The sequence below is a fragment of the Dermochelys coriacea genome, chromosome 24 (assembly GCF_009764565.3).
Source record: "Dermochelys coriacea isolate rDerCor1 chromosome 24, rDerCor1.pri.v4, whole genome shotgun sequence".
Taxonomy (NCBI): Eukaryota; Metazoa; Chordata; order Testudines; family Dermochelyidae; genus Dermochelys; species Dermochelys coriacea.
Genome location: NC_050091.1, coordinates 10,593,866 through 10,613,050, shown reverse-complemented (window position 1 = coordinate 10,613,050; position 19,185 = coordinate 10,593,866). Strand labels below are relative to the sequence as shown.

At 45.4% G+C, this 19,185-nt stretch overlaps 1 protein-coding gene across 3 annotated transcripts in view; it reads right to left on the bottom strand.

The window, feature by feature from the left end:
* Positions 1-12,219: 12,219 nt before the first annotated feature.
* LOC119847840 (NACHT, LRR and PYD domains-containing protein 3-like) overlaps positions 12,220-19,185 on the bottom strand; it is a 45,130-nt gene continuing 38,164 nt past the window's right edge. For 2 of the 3 annotated variants that reach the window (XM_043502091.1, XM_043502092.1), the window contains 3 exons: positions 18,910-19,080; positions 17,572-17,739; positions 13,069-14,307 (listed from right to left, as the gene is read on the bottom strand). In XM_043502091.1, coding sequence (XP_043358026.1) covers positions 14,226-14,307; positions 17,572-17,739; positions 18,910-19,080 — 421 coding nt within the window. In that variant the 3' untranslated portion in view covers positions 13,069-14,225. Of the gene's footprint in view, positions 14,308-17,571; positions 17,740-18,909; positions 19,081-19,185 lie in introns of all 3 variants that reach the window. The other variant, XM_038382971.2, reaches the window with a different exon arrangement.

The window sequence follows — 19,185 nt, the reverse complement described above, 5'->3', positions numbered from 1 at the left end:
AGTTAGGCCTCCTTTCCAACACATCCATTTTGGTTCCTTGATTTTTCGGTTCACAGTTAGGGTAAATGTGTAGGCCCAATTATCACAACATAATTGACACCCCTTTGAGAACAGTGTCATTAGGAGGGAATAAGGTCCCTACTTGTTCCAGCCGGTAGACACCCAGTCTCCTCAGCACCCTGGCATCATGCACCTTTCCTGGACATCCCAGTTGGTGTTCATGAACATGCCTCTGTGGTTGTCCAAAGCCTGCAGAGCCAAGGCATAGAACCCTTTGCAGTCGACATATTCATTTGCTCCTTCTTTGTGTCCCACTCAGTTTTAACAGTGGGATTAAGCACAGTCACGTTGATTACAGTGTTCTTTAAAAATGAATCTTCAGACCTTCTCTGTTTCAAGGTTTTTTAAATGTTTTTCCATCATTGGAGAGATGTCGTTCTAAGCCAGGTTTACTCTCTGGTAACTGCTATCCCCCATGGACATGACTCTGCTATTAGCCTGAAGCTCCACCATATTACTAAAGGACCTTGGCCACTGAGACAGGGACTATCTGTCTTCCACAAACAGTCTCTACATACAGAACTATCGGATTTCTGTCGGAGACTCATTTCTGAGTCACCCTTTGTGACTGCTGTGAGAGAACAACACCACCACAGACACTTGTGTTTCATTACAGGATTCATCATTAATTATTATTTGATAAGCACTGACAGTGCCTTACAAACCACAGAGAACCAGTTCCTGCCAGAGGAAGCTAGCAATCCGTAATAGGGAGAAGTGCTGACCTGCTAATGACCAAATTCCTGGCCTTGCAGGAGGAATTTAAATAAGTGATATTTACCAGGTGACATCTCTCCAATAGTGTACACTCAAGAGCTCCCATTCTTGTCAGACAGGTCCCCAGCCTCCTGTTCAACTTTTATCAGCTCGAGTGGATAAAGGGCTGGAAGTCTCCCCATCCCATTCCCAGTGCCCACACGCACCTCCCCATCACAGCTCCCCCCAATCGAGACAGAGAAATTGACCCACAGGTTTGCATAGACAAAGGGGATGTTTAGAATGGGAGAGAGAACGGCTTCTGTGGGTATGTATGTCTGCCCTGCAGGAAGAGCTGTGGGGAGGCATCTTATCTGATCTTGGTGAGGCTGGGACATGTCAGGATAAGGACAGTCATGGCTTCAGTGCACTGATCAGTAAAAATATTCGCATTCAGGTTCAGATGCCGGAGGCTGGAGTTATTGGGAGATCAGAGCAGTCTCCTGCAGGAATGATCTGACAAATCAGTTCCCTACAGACTGCACACATACTGGACACATACTTCAGAGCAGTGGTTCTCAATCTGCGGCCCGCTTGTGGCCCAGTCAGCACAGAGCTGCGGCCCATGTGACATCCTCAGGGCCATACAGGTAGTATTGGATACGGCCCACAATAGTAAATAGGTTGAGAACCACTGCCTTAGAGAGGCTGCAGTACAGCATTGACAGGCTTCCTCCATGTCTGACTGTCTGCACCATCCTCACTTGACTGGTCCTCCCGCCCAGCCCCTCACTTTCATCTCAATCTACCTCCCTCCCAGAAAGCTGCAGTTTGGGAGATTCTGCTCCCCCACTCTGATCCCTGCTGCCCTTGGGGAGGGAGATGGGAAGAGCCCCAGAAAATCCTGTCACTTACCTTGCAGGCTTTTGGGAGGCAGCACCATCTGCAGACTCCCCTTCACTGCCCCAGACCCCCTGTCTCTTTCTCATTTGCAGAGCAGGCAGCTCCTTGGGAGGGCAGCATCTCTGCTGCTATTTCGCATACACATCCCTCATCCACTGTGTAAAGCACCTCACCAGAGTTTGACAGGGCTTTCACGGTGGGGCTGGGAGGCACTTCAGCTCCATTTTTTCGTTAGGGTGAAACAGCTAAATGAACTCAGTGTTTGATACAACTTGAAATCACAACCTAGTGTGGGGGAAGGGGACAGAGTGACGCAGCCTGGAGAGACTGGAGTCTTCTGGTCATCCTCTGACAAGGTGCAGCTGGGTTAGCTACAGGTCAAACTTCCCCCACATACACTGCCCAACACCATGCCTCCGCCCTTGCCCCTTCATGGTTCAATGTCAAACCCTGATGATGATGGGGTTGTTGTAGTTGCATATAATAGTTTTATTTTAGTTTTTCTCTTTTTAAAAAAAACTAGGAAATTACATATAAAAGCAGCATTGAAAAGAACGTTCGTTAGGTTGCAAAGTCAAAAATACTCAGAAGTTAGTAAATGCCTCCATGTGGGTGTGGATAATAAAACAGTCTTCAATTACATGATCACATAGTATTTTTTCACAGAACCCCAGCTTCATTCAATGCCCAGGATGGACGCATCAGGGGGCAAATTTTAAAAATGCATGGACATGTCTAAATCTGGCATTTTTTTTCAAGTGTTTGACTTTGCAACTTCTATAACATTCTTCTAATGCAGCTCTTTTTTTATGTAGTCTAACTACTATGTGGAGCTGATTGCCACATTTTAGTTAAGATTGCACTCAAGATTTCAGTTTCACAGGAGTTTGAAATCTTAAAATTGTGTACAAATCTCAAAAGTGGCAAAAAACAAAGCATAGAACTTCCATTTTTCATTGCTGGTTTGGAAAAAAAATCATTGATACAAAGAAAATAATACACATTACAACATAACCGTTTGAACATTTTCATTGGTGTGACTTGCTTTTATTCAAACTTTTTGCAAGAAATTTGAACCTCTGGGCTCTGCATCATGTCACTCCTCATGGGCCAAATCCTGTCAGTCATGCATAGGTAACATCAGTCTGGGTTTCATCATTTTTTAGAAACAGCTAGTAATACCGGACCTGAGATGTATTCAGCCATGAGGTTGGTCCATGTGTGCTGGATTCTGTGGCTTCTGACCTAAGTTCTGGAACGTGTTCTGGTTTCCTGCACTTTAAGGCCAGAAGGGATCATTCGATATCTAGTCTGACCTCCTGTGTATCTCCGCTTTTTGAATTTCACTCAGATATACCTCTAATGCCCATACACTGAGCCCAATGACTTTAGTTAGACTGAAGTATTTCATTCCTCAGGAGACTAAACGGTTGTGTGCCACAGGCAGAGAACAGGAGAGACAGAGGTACCACCAATGCCCAAGGCCCCTGCTATGGCAGGGAATTGATTCATTGAGCTATGCCCAGGTGATCCTAGCAGGTGAGCCACATCCATGCTGTAGTGGAAGCATGCCAATCTTACCTGGGTGTAGATTCCTTCCAGAGCCCCTGTCTGGTGATTAGTCTGACTCAGAGCATGTGAGCAAGACACACTAGCCAAATGTCTAAGAGGATTCACCTCAGAGCACTGGTCCGCCATGTCCAGTGCCCCATCCCCAGCTGTGGCCAATCTCTGATGCTTCAGAGGAAGGTGAAAAAAAAACCAACAACAAAATCAGAATACATCTGGCCAACTGTGTATCAGGGAAGATATTCCTTCCTGACTCCTACAGGCAATTGGCTAAAGCATGAGAATTGATTATGATTGTTATTTGAATACAGAGATCTAGTATTCTAACATGCTGAGAGCAATAACAAAAGTTGTGAATTTAAACTGACTTAGTTATTTCAGCACAGGTTTGTGTGTAAACCAGCCCTTAGTCACCTCTCTTTTCTGCTGGATTCTGTCTGGCAATGCACCATCCAGTCAGCTGGCCTGAGTTCTTTACACTTGAGATGGAACAGAAATGTCCTGGAGGCTGATGGGTAAGGATATGATTTAGTCAGGCAGATCACAGAAGCCACAGATTCCGTGACTTTACTGGACCTCAGTGACATTGGCTTGGGCTGTCAGAGATGGGAATGGAGCTGGGGCTGTGCACCCATAATTGCAGCCAGCTTTTCAAAAGCATGCTTTTCAAGATGCTGGATGTTGTTGGGATTCCTGCCAGCAAAATTCATATTCATAGATTATGTAACCAGAAGGAAGCACTGTGATAATCCAGTCTGGCCTCCTGTAAAACACAGGGCAAAGAACTTCCCTGAATTCATTCCTGTTTCAACTAGAGCAGATCTTTTAGAAAAACATTCAATCTACATTTTAAAATTGCCAGTGGTGGAGAATCCACAACCCTTGGTAAATTGTTCCAAGGGTTAATTACCTCACTGTTAAACATCTGCACCTTATATCTCATCTGAATTTATCTATCTTCAACTTCCAGACACTGAAACTTGTTACACCTTTGTCTGGTAGATTAAATAGCCCTCTATTATCAAATTTCTGTTTCTAATGTAAATTCTTACAGACTGTGACCAAGTCACCCCTTAAACTTTTTCGTTAAACTAAACAGATTTTTCTTGAGTCTTTTGCTGTAAGGCATGTTTTCCAATTCTGTAATCATTCTTGTGGCTCTTCTCTGAGCCCTCTTGAATTTATCAACATCCTTCTTGAACTGTGGACACCAGAACTGGACACGCTATTCCAGCAGTGGTTGCACTCCCTATTCCTACTTGATATTCCCCTGTTTATACATTCAAGGATCGCATTAGCCTTTTGGCCACAGCATCACATTGGGAATTAGTATTGAGCTAATTATCTGCCACAACATCTATGTTTTTTTTCAGAGGCACTGCTTCACATAATAGAGTCCCCATCCCATAAGTATGGCCTACAATCTTTGTTCCTAGATATATGACTTTACAGTTGGCCATATTAAAATGCAAACTGTTTGCTTGCACCCAACATAACAAGTGATCCAGATCACTTTGTATCAGTGACCTGTCCTCCTCCTTATTTACCACTCCCGCCATCTTTGTGTCATCTGCAAACTTTATCCATGATGAATTTCTGTTTTCTTCCAGTTCATTGATGAAAATGTTAAATAGGGCCAAGAACCAAGCCCTGTGGGACCCACTAGAAACACAGCATCTCAGTGATGATTCCCCATTTATAATCCATTTAATGTATGCCATGGTGATTTTGTATTGTTCTAGTTTCTTAATCAAAATGTCATGTGGTACCAAGTCAAATCCTTATAGAAATCTATTGCATCAAGTTACCTTTATTAGTCAATCTTGTAATCTCAGCAAGAAAAGATATCAAGTTAGCTTGACAAGATCTATTTTCCAGAAAGCCATATTGATTGGCATTGATTCAATTACCTTCCTTCAATTCTTTATTAATCGAGTCCCATATCAGTTCCATTATTTTTATTTCAAACAGATCCAAAAGTTAGTGACTGACTGACATTTCCTGGGGTATCCAGGTTGTGAGGCACCTCACTACCACCTGCCCTTCACCTGAGGAATCCTGGTCTGTGCCTGCCATGGGTCAGCTCCCCAACTCCACCAGCCATGGGCAACACAAGCACTGCCCACTAGGCATACACAGGCCCTGCTGTGTCTCTACAGGTTAGTGATAGGCACACTCCATCCCCAGAGCCCTCCGAGCATCTTCCTGGCGCATCCAGCTCCTGATCAACACAGAGATTCAAGTAACAGAAAGTAGAGGCATTAGATACAAACGGTTACGTACGAAATAAAACTATAACATATCATGAGAGGAAATGTGGATTGAAAGCAGCATTACTGGTTGGCCAGCCTCTAGCATTTGGCTCGAGCAAAATTATGCTCACAGGGAGACAGAATGCCTAGCCATTGTGTTGACATGAACCAAGTTTGAGCAGTATCCCTGCATATTCACTGCATATTCGCTGTCACTACAGACAGCGACTGGCCAGAACCTGGATTATGAGACTCTCGGCATGTGCCAAGATGAGGCAAGGGAGAGGAGTTTAACCAGGCATTCCCTTGTCTAACAGATAAGGAGATTCTGCAGATCTTCCCAAGCTGACACTGTTCTTCAGATACTCAGAACAGTCATGTCAGGATTGCCAAACAGGAAGGAAGTAAAAAGAAAAGGAGTACTTGTGGCACCTTAGAGACTAACAAATTTATTAGAGCATAAGCTTTCGTGAGCTACAGCTCACTCCGATGAAGTGAGCTGTAGCTCACGAAAGCTTATGCTCTAATAAATTTGTTAGTCTCTAAGGTGCCACACGTACTCCTTTTCTTTTTGCGAATACAGACTAACACGGCTGCTACTCTGAAACCTAGGAAGGAAGTAGTGTCTCATGAGTACAGAACAAACAAAGAACTGACAGTACAACGTGGTATTCTCTATGAAGGAAATAAGGTCATAATACCTAATGACATGCATGCTGACCTGCTAATCTTCATAAACTCTGGCTATATTGATTTTGAAACATTGTATTAGAAAATTTGGTATCTGTCTGTAATGTGTATTTAATATAGTCATAGAGCTGGTAAGTAGAATTGGAATGTCTATCTCTTTAAGAGTCCAATAAATAAAACAGGTACAAATAGGCTTAGCACATAGAAATGTCGGGCTGGAGGGGACTACTGTACCCCTATTCGAAGTCTGATTTGTTTGCGTACCCCAAGTTTCCTCTCACTTAAAAACTACTTGTTTACAAAATCAGACATCGAAATACAAAAGTGTCACAGCACACTACTCCTGAAAAATGGTTGACTTCCTCATTTTTACCATATATTTATAAAATAAATCAACTGGACTGTAAATATTGTACTTAAGTTTCAGTTTATAGTATACAGAGCAGTATAAATCTGACATCGTCAATATTAAATTTTAGTCTGTATTGATTTCGCTAGTGCTTTTTATGTAGCCTGTTGTAAAAGTAGACAAATACCTAGATGAGTTGATGTACTCCCTGGAGGACCTCTATATACCCCTAGGGGTACATGTACCCATGGTTGAGAACCATTAATCTAGTCCATGCCTCCATTCTGAGGCATCCCATGTATACCTAGATCATCATTGACAGATGTCTAACTTGTTCTTAAAAAATGATGTGGATTCCACAACCTCCCTTGGTACCTGTGCCAGCACTTAATTATCCCTAGAGTTTTCTGAAGATCTACTCCGCAACTTTTGTAAATGTAAGCAAAGTCTGAATGAGCTCTCCTCTTACATCTAGTGGTGAGCTGTGGAAAAAGGCTTCAGGAACTGATCTCGTTTGCATGGACACACCCATCCTGCCTAGGTGCTCAGCATGATGGGATTGCTTGCCCAAATGATCACTTGCGGCTGGTGTTGGATCCCCAGTCTCCTTGTTATTGGGGAAGGAGTAATAAAGGTTTGTTACCCTTGTTGTGTGAGCCAAGGGCAGCAGAACTGTACCTGGCATACCCCAATGGAGGGACTCACCCCAATGGAGGACTCACCCTCAACTAAATGGCACTCACTAGGCAATGGCCATGGGTTCCAAAGCCCAATGAGTTGAGAGAAAGTGGGGATAGGTATTTGAATCTGGTGGTGCAGATGTTGTTTAAGGGTCCTAGATGCTGTTTGACCCTTCTTCTCTCCATGGTATTAAAAAAGAGCTAGTTTAGACTCAATTGAGAATTGTGTTACATATTGCAGAACTGAAATCAGTGATGTCTAATGGTAAGTCTTCACTACCCGCCGGGTCGGGAGGAGGAGTAAGCGGAGTCGACGGGGGAGCCACCGCGGTCGACTCGCCGCCATGAGGATGGCCAGATAAGTCTATCTAAGATACTTCGACTTCAGCTACGCAAATAGTTGCGTATTTTAGTTCGAACCCCCACATACACACCCAGTGTAGCCCAGGCCTTAGTATTAGACTTACTTTGGAACAGTGTCTCTATTGCAAGAGTGTGCCTAATGTGCACTAGCAGTGAGGCTCCCCCAATAACAGCTGAAATCACTAAGAGCTGTGTTAAGTGTGGGGCCTGAAGACATCTTAGTGCGGGCAGCTGGCAGAGAGGTGCGGCCAGCAGGGTGGCTGGTGGAGAGGCATGGCAAGCGGACAGCAGGGCAGCTGGCAGAGAGGGTCAGAGCAGAGCCCAACAGAGACGCACAGCAACCGGCTGTTGAGGCGATGAGTGAGTGCCTGAGCAGCGGAGCGTGTAAGGTGCCTCCTTACCCCCACTCCCCTCCACACAGGGTGGAAGGTGAACTCTGCAGATGAACCTCTGAACTCTGCGGCTGCACTAGCCAAGGAAAACAACTGTGAGTGGGGTGCAAAGAAGGGATGGGGGATGTTAAAGAGACTTTTGGGTTGCTTGACTTAAGAACCTGAGGGGAAAAGGACACTGCCCAACTTACTTGGGGATGGGTCTTTTGCTCATGATTTATGTTTATGAACCCTAGTTGTGATGTTTTCCCAAATTAATGCTGAGTCACTTCCCTCCTTTTATTAAAAGTTTTTTCTACACTCAGACTCTGTGCTTGTGAGAGGGGAAGTATTGCCTCCTAAGGGGGGGCAAACTTTTTGGATTGTGGGCCGCATCTGGGTATGGAAATTGTTTGGCGGGCCATGAATGCTCACAAAAACAACAATTCAGAGATATTCAAATAAACTCTATTTAATAAAGATACGTTTTGGTGAAAATAAACATAAAACCTTACTTACTATTATAAATATACCATCATAACAATGTATTACAATAATTAAACCAAACTTAATCCCTTCCCACACCCTCTTTGATTAATGTGAACAATGCAGCTGGTCACCCTTCTTTACAATGACATCAAAGTCCGGTGTCATTCTTGTTGTGGAAATCTGCAATACTGAGTTGAGATGCCGGTCAGTTATCTGGGATCTGTAGTGAGATTTGTTGTAATTCAGCACCTGGCATTGGCCACTGTTGGAAGACAGGATACTGGGCTAGATGGACCTTTGGTCTGACCAAGTATGGCTGTTCTTATCATAGAAGATTAGGGTTGGAAGAGCCCTCAGGAGGTCATCTAGTCTAATCCCCTGCTCAAAGCAGGACCAACACCAACTAAATCATCCCAGCCAGGGCTTTGTCAAGCTGGGCCTTAAAAACCTCTAAGGATGGAGATTCCATCACCTTCCTAGGTAACCCATTTCAGTGCTTCACCACCCTCCTAGTGAAATAGTGTTTCCTAATATCCAACCTAGACCTCCCCCACTGCAACTTGAGACCATTGCTTCTTGTTCTGTCGTCTGCCACCACTGAGAACAGTGGCTCCATCCTCTTTGGAATACCCCTTCAGGTAGTTGAAGGCTCCTATCAAATCCCCCCTCACTCTTCTCTTCTGTAGACTAAATAACCCCGGTTCCCTCAGCCTCTCCTCATAAGTCATGTGCCCCAGCCACCTAATAATTTTTGTTGCCCTCCACTGGACTCTCTCCAATTTGTCCACATATGTTCTGTAGTGAGGGGACCAAAACTGGATACAATACTCCAGGTGTGGCCTCACCAGTGTGAATAGAGGGGAATAATCACTTCCCTCTATCTGCTGGCAATGCTCCTACTAATACAGCCCAATATGCTGTTAGCCTTCTTGGCAACGAGGACACACTACTGACTGATATCCAGCTTCTCATCCACTGTAATCCCCAGGTCCTTTTCTGTAGAACTGCTGCTTAGCTGGGCTCTTTATCAGGGTCATCTTCTTTTATTTTGTCCTGAATTCTTTTTTAAAGTCCTACATTTTTCCCAGTTAAATTTGGTGATCCATCTGTAGTTACATTTGCCAGTTTACTCCATGGGCGCTTCAGATGTTCAAGGCAGCCAGACATCCTCTCGTATAAATCTGATCCATTATTCGTGCCTTTCATTGATTCCATTGATAAAAATTCCTCTGTTATTTTAAATTTGTCAATTCTTCTGAAAAAAATCAGTAACTGTGCCGAGTCCTTAATGTCAGTGCTGTCATTGACAGTTAATGAAAACAACATAAAGCCCTGTGCTTTCTTGTTCAACTCAGAAGCCAAATGTTTATCAATCACTTCTACATGGCGAGTAACAGTTCTTCATGACAAACTAATGTTCTCAAATTTGTTTTAGTATTCTGGGCAGAGCATGCCATCAACCATGCATTCTTTCAAAAACTCCCCTTCATCAAAAGGCTTATTTTGGTTAGCAATTTTAAACACCAGAACATAACTTGCCTTTGTAGTGTCTTCCTGAACTGCAACTTGTCACCCATAAATATTTTGCTGAGTTTTTAAGTTCGTGGTGAGTTTCTCAATTTTTCTTGCCCTTTCCTCGGTTGTTAAATTGCTGCCATAATTAGGATGTTTTGTTGAAAAATGGCGATTCAGATTGTACTCCTTGAACACCACAATGCTCTCCTGACAAATCAGGCATACAGCCTTCAAATTCACATTTATGAAAAAATATTTTGCATTCCATTCTTTGTTGAAAACCCAACACTCACTGTCACTTTTATTTTTTTACTTTTTGCAGCACTCGTATTTGAAAGGGAAAAGAAAATCCTAACTGCTGCCCTTATTTCAAACTGCTGTTTTACAAGATGGCACGCACTGTGAAAAAACTGGGCCCTCTCTCTAGCCTGGATTTGTCGGGCGTCAGTGCCCCTGATAATTTTGAGCCATGGCACTCTATCCTAGAACCCATGTGGACAAGAAGAGGCAGAGGCAGGTGTAAACACACCTGTAACTTTATGCCCCAGCCTCCCACAAAAAATGTTCTTACTGTTGTACCTTTGAGTTCTATTTGCACTGTTGCGTTCATTAAAAGTTTGAAAGAGATGTTAGGGATGTTACTGAGGTGTGGCGAGAGGACACATGAGGTGTGGCACATGGGGGGCTCTACGGGGCAGTACCAGGGACTCCTAGGGGCCCTGCGGGCAGTGTGACACCAAGGCAGCAGTGCCACATGCAGAGGCACCCGAGCTACGATGGGTGCAGCTGCGGCCCCTGGGCGGTTTCCCTCCACTCAAGGCTCTCAAGGGTGGGGCCTTAGGAGACCAGGAGGGATCTGGCGCACTGCTGCATAGGGATGGTGAAGTTGCACTTGCGCAATGTGGCTCTTCTATGTGCCAGAACAATCTTCATGGAAGATGGTGCTCAAAGTCAAACTGCTCATCACTGAGTTGGGCTGGGAGCACTGGGCAAAGTGCGGCAAGCCCCCGACCACATTCCCCAGCAGGAGCGCCGGGCGGAGCGCAGCAAGCCCCTGACCCCTGTGACGGGGCAAGGCCAGATGGCTATTGAAGAGTAGTGGGAGATAGATATATTAGCTCCAGGCTAAACAAATCCCTGGTACCAGGATAAGTGAAATGGCAGCTGCTCTAGGTCAATTCATAGATTCATAGATACTAAGGTCAGAAGGGACCATTCTGATCATCTAGTCCGACCTCCTGCACAGCGCAGGCCACAGAATCTCACCCACCCACTCCTATGAAAAACCTCACCTATGTCTGAGCTATTGAAGTCCTTAAATCATGGTTTAAAGACTTCAAGGAGCAGAGAAGCCTCCCTCAAGTCAACCATGCCCCATGCTACAGAGGAAGGCGAAAAACCTCCAGGGCCTCTCCAATCTGCCCTGGAGGAAAATTCCTTCCCGACCCCAAATATGGCAATCAGCTAAACCCTGAGCATATGGGTTGCTCAAATGGCAGCTGCTCCAGGTCAATTAAGACACCTGGGGCCAATTAAGAACTTTCCAGAAGGCAGGGAGAAGGCTAGGTTGATTGGGACACCTGAAGCCAATCAGGGGCTGGCTGAAACTAGTTAAAAGCCTCCCAGTTAGTCAGGTGGGTGGGCATGTCAGGAGCTGTGGGAGGAAGTTGCGCTGTTGGAGAGGCTGAGTAGTACACACCATATCAGGTACAAGGAAGGAGGCCCTGAGGTAAGGGTGAAGTGGAGCTTGAGGAAGTGAGGGTTGCAGTGGGGGAAGTAGCCCAGGGAATTGTACATGTCATGTTTCTAAAAGGTCAGCTACCATAGCTGATACTATTAGGGTCTCTGGGCTCCCCCCCCCTTTGTCCCCTGATTAATCACTGAGCCTGGGAGACAATAGAGACTGTGCACGGAAGGATAACTTCTCCTCACCTCCCTCACTGGCTTATGATAAAAATGGCTCAGCAGACTATGACCCTTTTCTCTAGAGAAAGAAGGGTTATGTGGAGGGTCACAGTGAGCCTCTCAGGCTAGCAAAATCCTCCAGGAAATGCGGGACCCACGGAGGCAAGGACAGAGCTTTGTCACACCCCACTCCCTGGCAGGAGCTCGAAGGCCAGGTGAAAACATCTCACGGGCCGGAAGCAGCCCCCGGGCCGTAGTTTGCCCACCCCTGATCTAGACCATCCCTGACAGATGTTTGTCTAACCTGCTCTTAAAAACCTCCAGTGATGGAGATTCCACAACCTCCGTAGGTAACTTGTTCCAGTGCTTAACTATCCTTACAGTTAGGCAGCTTTTCCTAATATCTAATTTAATCCTCCCTTGCTGCAATTTAAGCCCATTACTTCTTGTCCTGGCCTCAGTGGATAAGGAGAACAATTCATCACCCTCCTCTTTATAACATACTTGACGAATGTTATATCTCGCACTCAGTCTTCTCTTCTCCAGACTAAACAAACCCAGTTTTTTCAGTCTTTCCTCATAGATCATGTTTTCTAGCCCTTTAATAATTTTTATTGCTCACCTCTGGACTTTCTCCAATTTGTCCACATTTTTCCAGAAGTGTGATGCCCAGAACTGGACATAATACTCCAGTTGATACATCACTTATCAGTGATGAGTACAGTAGAATAATTACTTCTTGTGTCTTTCTTACAGCACTCCTGCTCATACATCCCAGAATGACCTTCACTTTTCTGCGGTATTGTTGATTCCTATTTAATTTGTTATCCATTATAACTCCCAGATCCTTTTCTACAGTACTCCTGCCTCAGGAGTCATTTCCCATTTGTATTTGTGCAACTGATTACTCTTTCCTAAGGGAAGTACTTTGCATTTGTCCTTACTGAATTTCATCCTATTTATTTCAGACCATTTCTCCAGTTTGACAAGATCATTTTGAACTCTGTTCCTGTCCTCCACAGTGCTTGCAACCCCTCCCAGCTTAGTATTGTCCACAGACTTTATAAGTCTACTCTCTTTAACATTATCCAAATCATTTATGAAGATCATGAATAGAAACGTACCCAAGACAGATCCCAGCAGGACCCCACTCATTATGCCCTTCCAGCTTGACGGTGAACCATTGATAACTACTCTGAGTATGGTTTTCCAACCAGTTGTGCACCTACCTTACAGCAGGCTATATTTCCCTACTTTCTTTATGAAAAGGTCATGTGAGACAGTCTCAAAAGCCTTACTAAAGTCGAGATATATCACATCTGCAGCTTCCCCTCCCAATCCATAAGGCTTGTTACCCTGTCAAAGAAGGATAGTAGACGGATTTGACATGATTTCTTCTTAACAAATCCAAGTTGACTGTTACTTATCACCTTATTATTCTCTCTAACACGATCTAACATGTAATCTACCACTGAAATCCAAGAAAAATGGATGTTCAAATCAGAACTTGCCTTGACTCTGGAGGAAGGGCAAGAGGCCTGGGAGACTTTTAAAATGCGGGATTTGTAGTGCCTTTGTAGCCAGGAAGTGAGGGGTCCTTCCACAGCTGAATAGGGTTGTTAGTAGAAAGAGGGGACCATAATTTTCATACTGAGAACAGAAATGCTTTAGAAATGCCAGCAGCAAAGGAAAGGTTGTAGATACCCTAGGTAGGCTTAAACAATTACAGTTCAAAGGGAACAATAGCAGTAAACATTTGGGCTCCTGGGACAGTCCAATCAAGAGTCAGGGCTCATCCCGTCTTGTGCCTGGGGTGCCCTGTCCAGTCCAGTCTCTATTCCAAGCAAATAGGAACTTGTAGGTTTCCAGGCCAGGCTCAGTTAGTGTCTGTCATTGGGGCCCCTCTGTGCTGGGTTCCTGCCCAGCCGCTGCTGCTCCCCCATAAGTTTCACACAGAGCTGCACCCGCTGTCATGTCGGACAGTCACAGACAGTTCCACACATGGCTCTGTTCCACACATATGGTTCCTGGGAACTCCACTCTGAATTCAGCTTCTCTCCAACTCCCTGCTTGCCATGCAGCTGCTGTTTCATTTTCCCTGCAGCTACTTACTTGCTATGAGGCTGCCGCTTCTTTACCTGGCCAGGAGGAAAGGGATGTGCAGAGGGGACTGATGGGAGTTGTAGTCCCCAGCTCAGCAGATCCATTATAGGAGATTGGCCCGAGTTTCATTGCAATGTGGCCCTATATGTCTTATGCAGTTTGCTTTACACTCCAGCTGTCACCCCTCGCACTGAATCACAGGCAGTAGACGCTGCACCAGGCAGTGCATCAGTAGCGTCCAGTGCTGCTTTCACAGCAGGGAACCGCACAGTTCTGGTGTTTAAAAATGAATGTCCAGCCCTTCTCTCTTCAGGCTCTTCAGCTGATTTTCCACCTCTGGAGAGAAGTCGGTCAAGCCTACCCTAGAAGACAAACAGAAAATACCCAGGGTTACCCTCTGGTAAGTCATATCACAAATGAACAGGACTCTGCTATTGCTCTCTCTGTTAGGTACTTATATGGCTCTATTCTCAGTCTTAGCATATTTATCTGTGCAGCACTTCTAGGAAGAGGTGTAATCTACAGCACACTAGCCCGCTGTGCACTCACTAGCCATGTGAACCTTGCTATTGCACGCTGAAAGTTCCCTGGTGCGCTTTGACCTACACCCATTTCAAAGCAGAGCTGGTCAATGTGCACCAAGGAACTCTTAGCATGCAGAAGTAGGGTCCACACGGACACTTAGTGTGTGGCACACTAGGGCGCTGTAGGTATATACCCCAGCATGCCACGCATTCACTGTTCTTTTCGACAAGTCCTAAGGGTAAAATTTGCAAAAGCCCTCCAAGTAACTTAGGATCCCAAATCCCATTTTCAAACATGGCTCAGGTGCCTAAGTCTCCATGGAAGTCAACAAAACCTAAATATCATTGAAAGATAGTTTTGGAAATGGGAGTTAGGGGCTTTTGAAGAGTTTATCCTAAGTGACTTCCCACAGAAAGTCTGTGCCAGAGCAAGGAAATGAATGCTGGTCTCTCAAGCCCCAATATCCTAACCACTGCATAATCCTTCCACTTGTTACCCAGCAACCCTGGTCTGCAGCGCTACCATGCTATAGGAATATCACTGGTTACCAGCGCCACAGAGACATGGAATATCTTTCTTCCGTGATTAGTCTCTATACACAGAACTCTACGATCTCTGATTTCCAAGATGTAGTAGTTGTTTTTGTGTCCCTGTAGTGAGGCGGTCTGGTTCCCCGCCGCCCCGGAGAGTGACGACCACCAGCCGCACACTCTACAATCCCATATTGTTGCTGCTCTAAGAAAACAGCTGTTTTCACTGCGGGAATCATTGTGTTTTATTGTTATTTGTTAAGCACTGACTGCGTGCTATTATAGAAAACACAAACAGAAACCCAGTGTGCCAGTCTATATGATTATGTTCACCACTTTTACAACACTATGATACATTTTGTACAAAGAATACCTTGTGAGGTATCCTTTCAAAACACATAATCTGCGGAATATTATTATCCTAGTAAAATATGTGTTTCAGCATTGTATGTAAAGTTATAAGATTCTACTGCATAGCATTTCTGTAACATGCTCCAGAATTAGAAAAGCAGGCCCAAATAAGTTTTTTAGAGACAAACGACACACTGATGCCCTGGCCAGATATCAGCATAATCAGATGACCTACTATGGGCTATCGCCTAGTCTTCTTAATATATGCGCAACGTGCCTCAGGTGGCACGTGACCAGGATTCATCACCAAATTTGGTCCGCTGGTTGGATCATTAGCTTCCCTGGCCTGGGGAGTAGGTGACGTGAATGCTGATCCATGCCCCCCATCACCTAGTTAAAGCAGCTATTCTTTGGCAGGAAGAAGGGTGTGAGCCAGAACTTTATATATTGACAATGAAACAGTTGGAGGTCCTGTCTAAAAAAAACTGGCTGTCGCCTGGACCCCAGTTGGAGATAATCCTCAAAGAGGGGAATTGTATAAGAATACAGGACACACACAACACAGTTCACCTCTCTTCTCCTATAGCTACTCATGGCAGCTATAGTGCTTCAAAGACAAAAGAAGCATCATTGAACTGGGAGAAGGGTTCTGGCAGGGAAGCTTTTCAGCCAGTACAGACTGCTGTAAGCTTTCGGTGAGAAAGAGAACCTTTTTGCTTTTTTAAGTTCACTTAACTAGTTAAATTAGGTATTAGCTCGCAGTTTAATCTTTTTATTTTCTTTGCAACCAATTCTGACTTTTATGCCTCATTTCTTGTTATCACTTAAAATCTGTCTTTTTGTAGTTAATTAGCTTGTTTTGTGGCTTTATCTAAACCAGTGGATGTTTGGATTGAAGTGTTTGGAAATCTTCACTTGAGATAACAGGGCCTGTGCATATCATTTTCTTTTGATGCAATGACGGACTTTCTATGAGCTTGCATTGTCCAGAAGAGTACTGGGCAGTACGAGATGCACATTTCTGGGGGACAAGGCTGGGACTGGGAATTTGCTGGTATCACTCTGCAATACAATTCATCAGTGGCTGGCAGAGCATTCATGAAACAGCTGGGAGTGATTTTGCATGCTAGAGGCAACCCTGTGCGCCGGGGATGCAGAGTGGGGAGCCAAGGTGACTTTGGCTCCATTCTCAATAGACCGGGGAAGGGCAGGACTGGGAAGGCACCACAGTGGTGGGTGTGGTATAAAATCCGAGACAGAGTACCTGGAAAACAGGGAGGGCAAAAAGCTGGAGGGTAGAATAGTCATGAGGACATCAGCTCAAGTCCCTGTGATCAATCTTTGTAGAGACAGAAAAGGTCTCTTGAATGCGATGTCCACACAGCCCTGTAAAGCTGCCAAATTCCCCCCCACAAGGCCTTCACAGCTATTTGGCCACTGAGTCACTGGTCTCTGGCACTGAACCACCAAGACAGCCTAAAAACTCTCTAAAGCCTGACCAACAGACTCCCATCACCCTTTATCCACAGAGCTCCCTGCATTGTTCATTACATGGTTCTGCCCACGGATGTGCAAGGCCAACTCAGCCAGGCGAGGCCCGCTCTGAATAGCTCCTCCATTCGGAAAAACAAAACACAAATGGCAATTGTTGTTTCTTTAAATCAGTATTTGGGGGGCAGAGGACTTTCGGGCAGTGACAAGTGCTGAACAGACATCACTGGAGTCTGATTCCTTGGCAGATTCCCAGAATAAGCACAGGACAGGAAACCCTCATGCCCCTGCCGTGCGCACTGGCACCAGCCAGTGCCTCACCCCTTACCTGGTAGGACCATTCGAGTGCTGAGATCATCGGCCGGGCTCCACAGCCCACGTCTTCCTTGGTGTCTCTGAGATTGCCAGCAGACCGGGGTAAGTGATGCCAGTTTGGGGACTGACTGTTGTGATGTGATACTTGTCCACTAGGGAGTGGTTAAAAGCACCATAATTTGTGACATTGGTCACCAACCAGCCATGGGACACAGTGACCTTTGGTCCCCACCAACCAGGATTGGATCCATTCCCAGTCCCCTGAGGCATCTTTCCCCCATCAACCTCTTCACAACCAAGAATAAAGAAATTACACTACAGGTTTGCACAGGCAAAGGGGGCATGCATAATGAGAGAAAAGAAAACAAATCTGCCGTGTCTGCCCTGCAGGACAAGCCAGGTTCGTCGCCTTACCTGATCTCGGTGAGGCTGGGGCACGTCAGGATAAGGAGATGAATGTCTTCAGCGCACCGATCAGTGAAATTATTCGCACTCAGGTTCAGATGCCGGAGGGTGGAGTTTTGGGAGAAAGCAGAGCAGAGTGCCCCGCAGGATTCATCTGACAAACCAGTTTCCTGGAGGCTGCAGCAGAGCATTGGACACATACCTTAGAGCAGTGGTTCTCAAACTTTTGTACTGGTGACCCCTTTCACCCAGCACTGCTTGCGACTCCCCCTTATAAATTAAAAACACTTTTATAAATGCTGGAGGCAAAGCGGGGTTTGGGGTGGAAGCTGACAGCTCGCAACCCCCACATGTAATAACATAGTGACCCCCTGAGGGGTCCCGACCCCCAGTTTGAGAAATCCTGCCTTAGAGAAAGGCTGAAGCAGAGAACTGACAGGGCTTCCTGCATTGTCTGGCTGCTGCTGTCTATCTCTATGTCTATGTCCATCTCCCGACCATCCTCACTTTACTGCTCCATGTCACTTTGCCTCCCTCTGCCTCACTCCCTCTTTCTGCTAATCGCACCACGTATGGCAGAATCACACAGGTTTAACAAATCTAAAGCTGGCACAGGGGCTGCATCCATATTAGCAGGGACTCTTCACCATGCTAATTCCTAATCGGCAATCCACTAGATGCATAGATTCTCAGACCAGAAGGGACCATTAGGATCACAACATAGCCCATAGAACTTCCCAGAAATAATTCCTCCTAGTGCTATAGCTGACCAGTGATCTGAGTACCTAGAAACTCCTCAATTTCCACTCCCTGATGTGCTCACACCAGCACAAGATCAGAACAGCCCCAACCACTCTTTTCTGGAAAGCATTTTCCCAGGCATGATCAGGATCTTGAGATCCTTTGGGCTGGGATTTCAGAGCGGTGAAAATTTAATTGATCTCTCTCCTGTGGCAGCAACTGGCTGATCAAGGCAGGGCTGGCCATTCCTGCCAAGGACATGGAGCAGGAGTATGGTCACCAGAGAGCAAGTGTGAAAAATTGCGACGGTGGTGAAGGGTAATAGGCGCTTACATAAGAAAAAGCCCAGAATATCGGGAGTGTCCCTATAAAATTGGGACATCTGGTCATGCTAAGCGGGAGGAATGTTTCACCTCTCCTTCCCTTGGGCGGTTTGCCCCACAGGAGATGGGACCAGCATATGTTGTGAACCTGACAAGATTCTTTGTACCTTGTGAAACTTTGTTTCTGTGTCTCTTTCTCTGACAAGATCTGAAATGATGCTTATGCCAGGAAATGGGTGAGGGACTTTGACAGACAAAGCATCACTGTCAGACTTATACTTACCCTAATTTCTGAATCTTGCATTCTGGGGACTCAAACACCCTTGATAGGTAAGAAAGGCCCCCTGTCCGCAGTTTATTCTTCTTGAGGTCAAGACTCAGGAGGGTCCGGTTTCCCGCGAGGGCAGATGCCAGTTCTTCACAGCACTGTTCAGTGAACGCATTCTTCCCCAGGCTAGAGAGCAGGCAGGGAGAGAAGGAGCCAAATGAATGAGAGAGAAAACTAGGAAAAGATAAAGAGGAGAAAGAGAGAAACTGTCAAAGCCAGGAGGAGGATTAA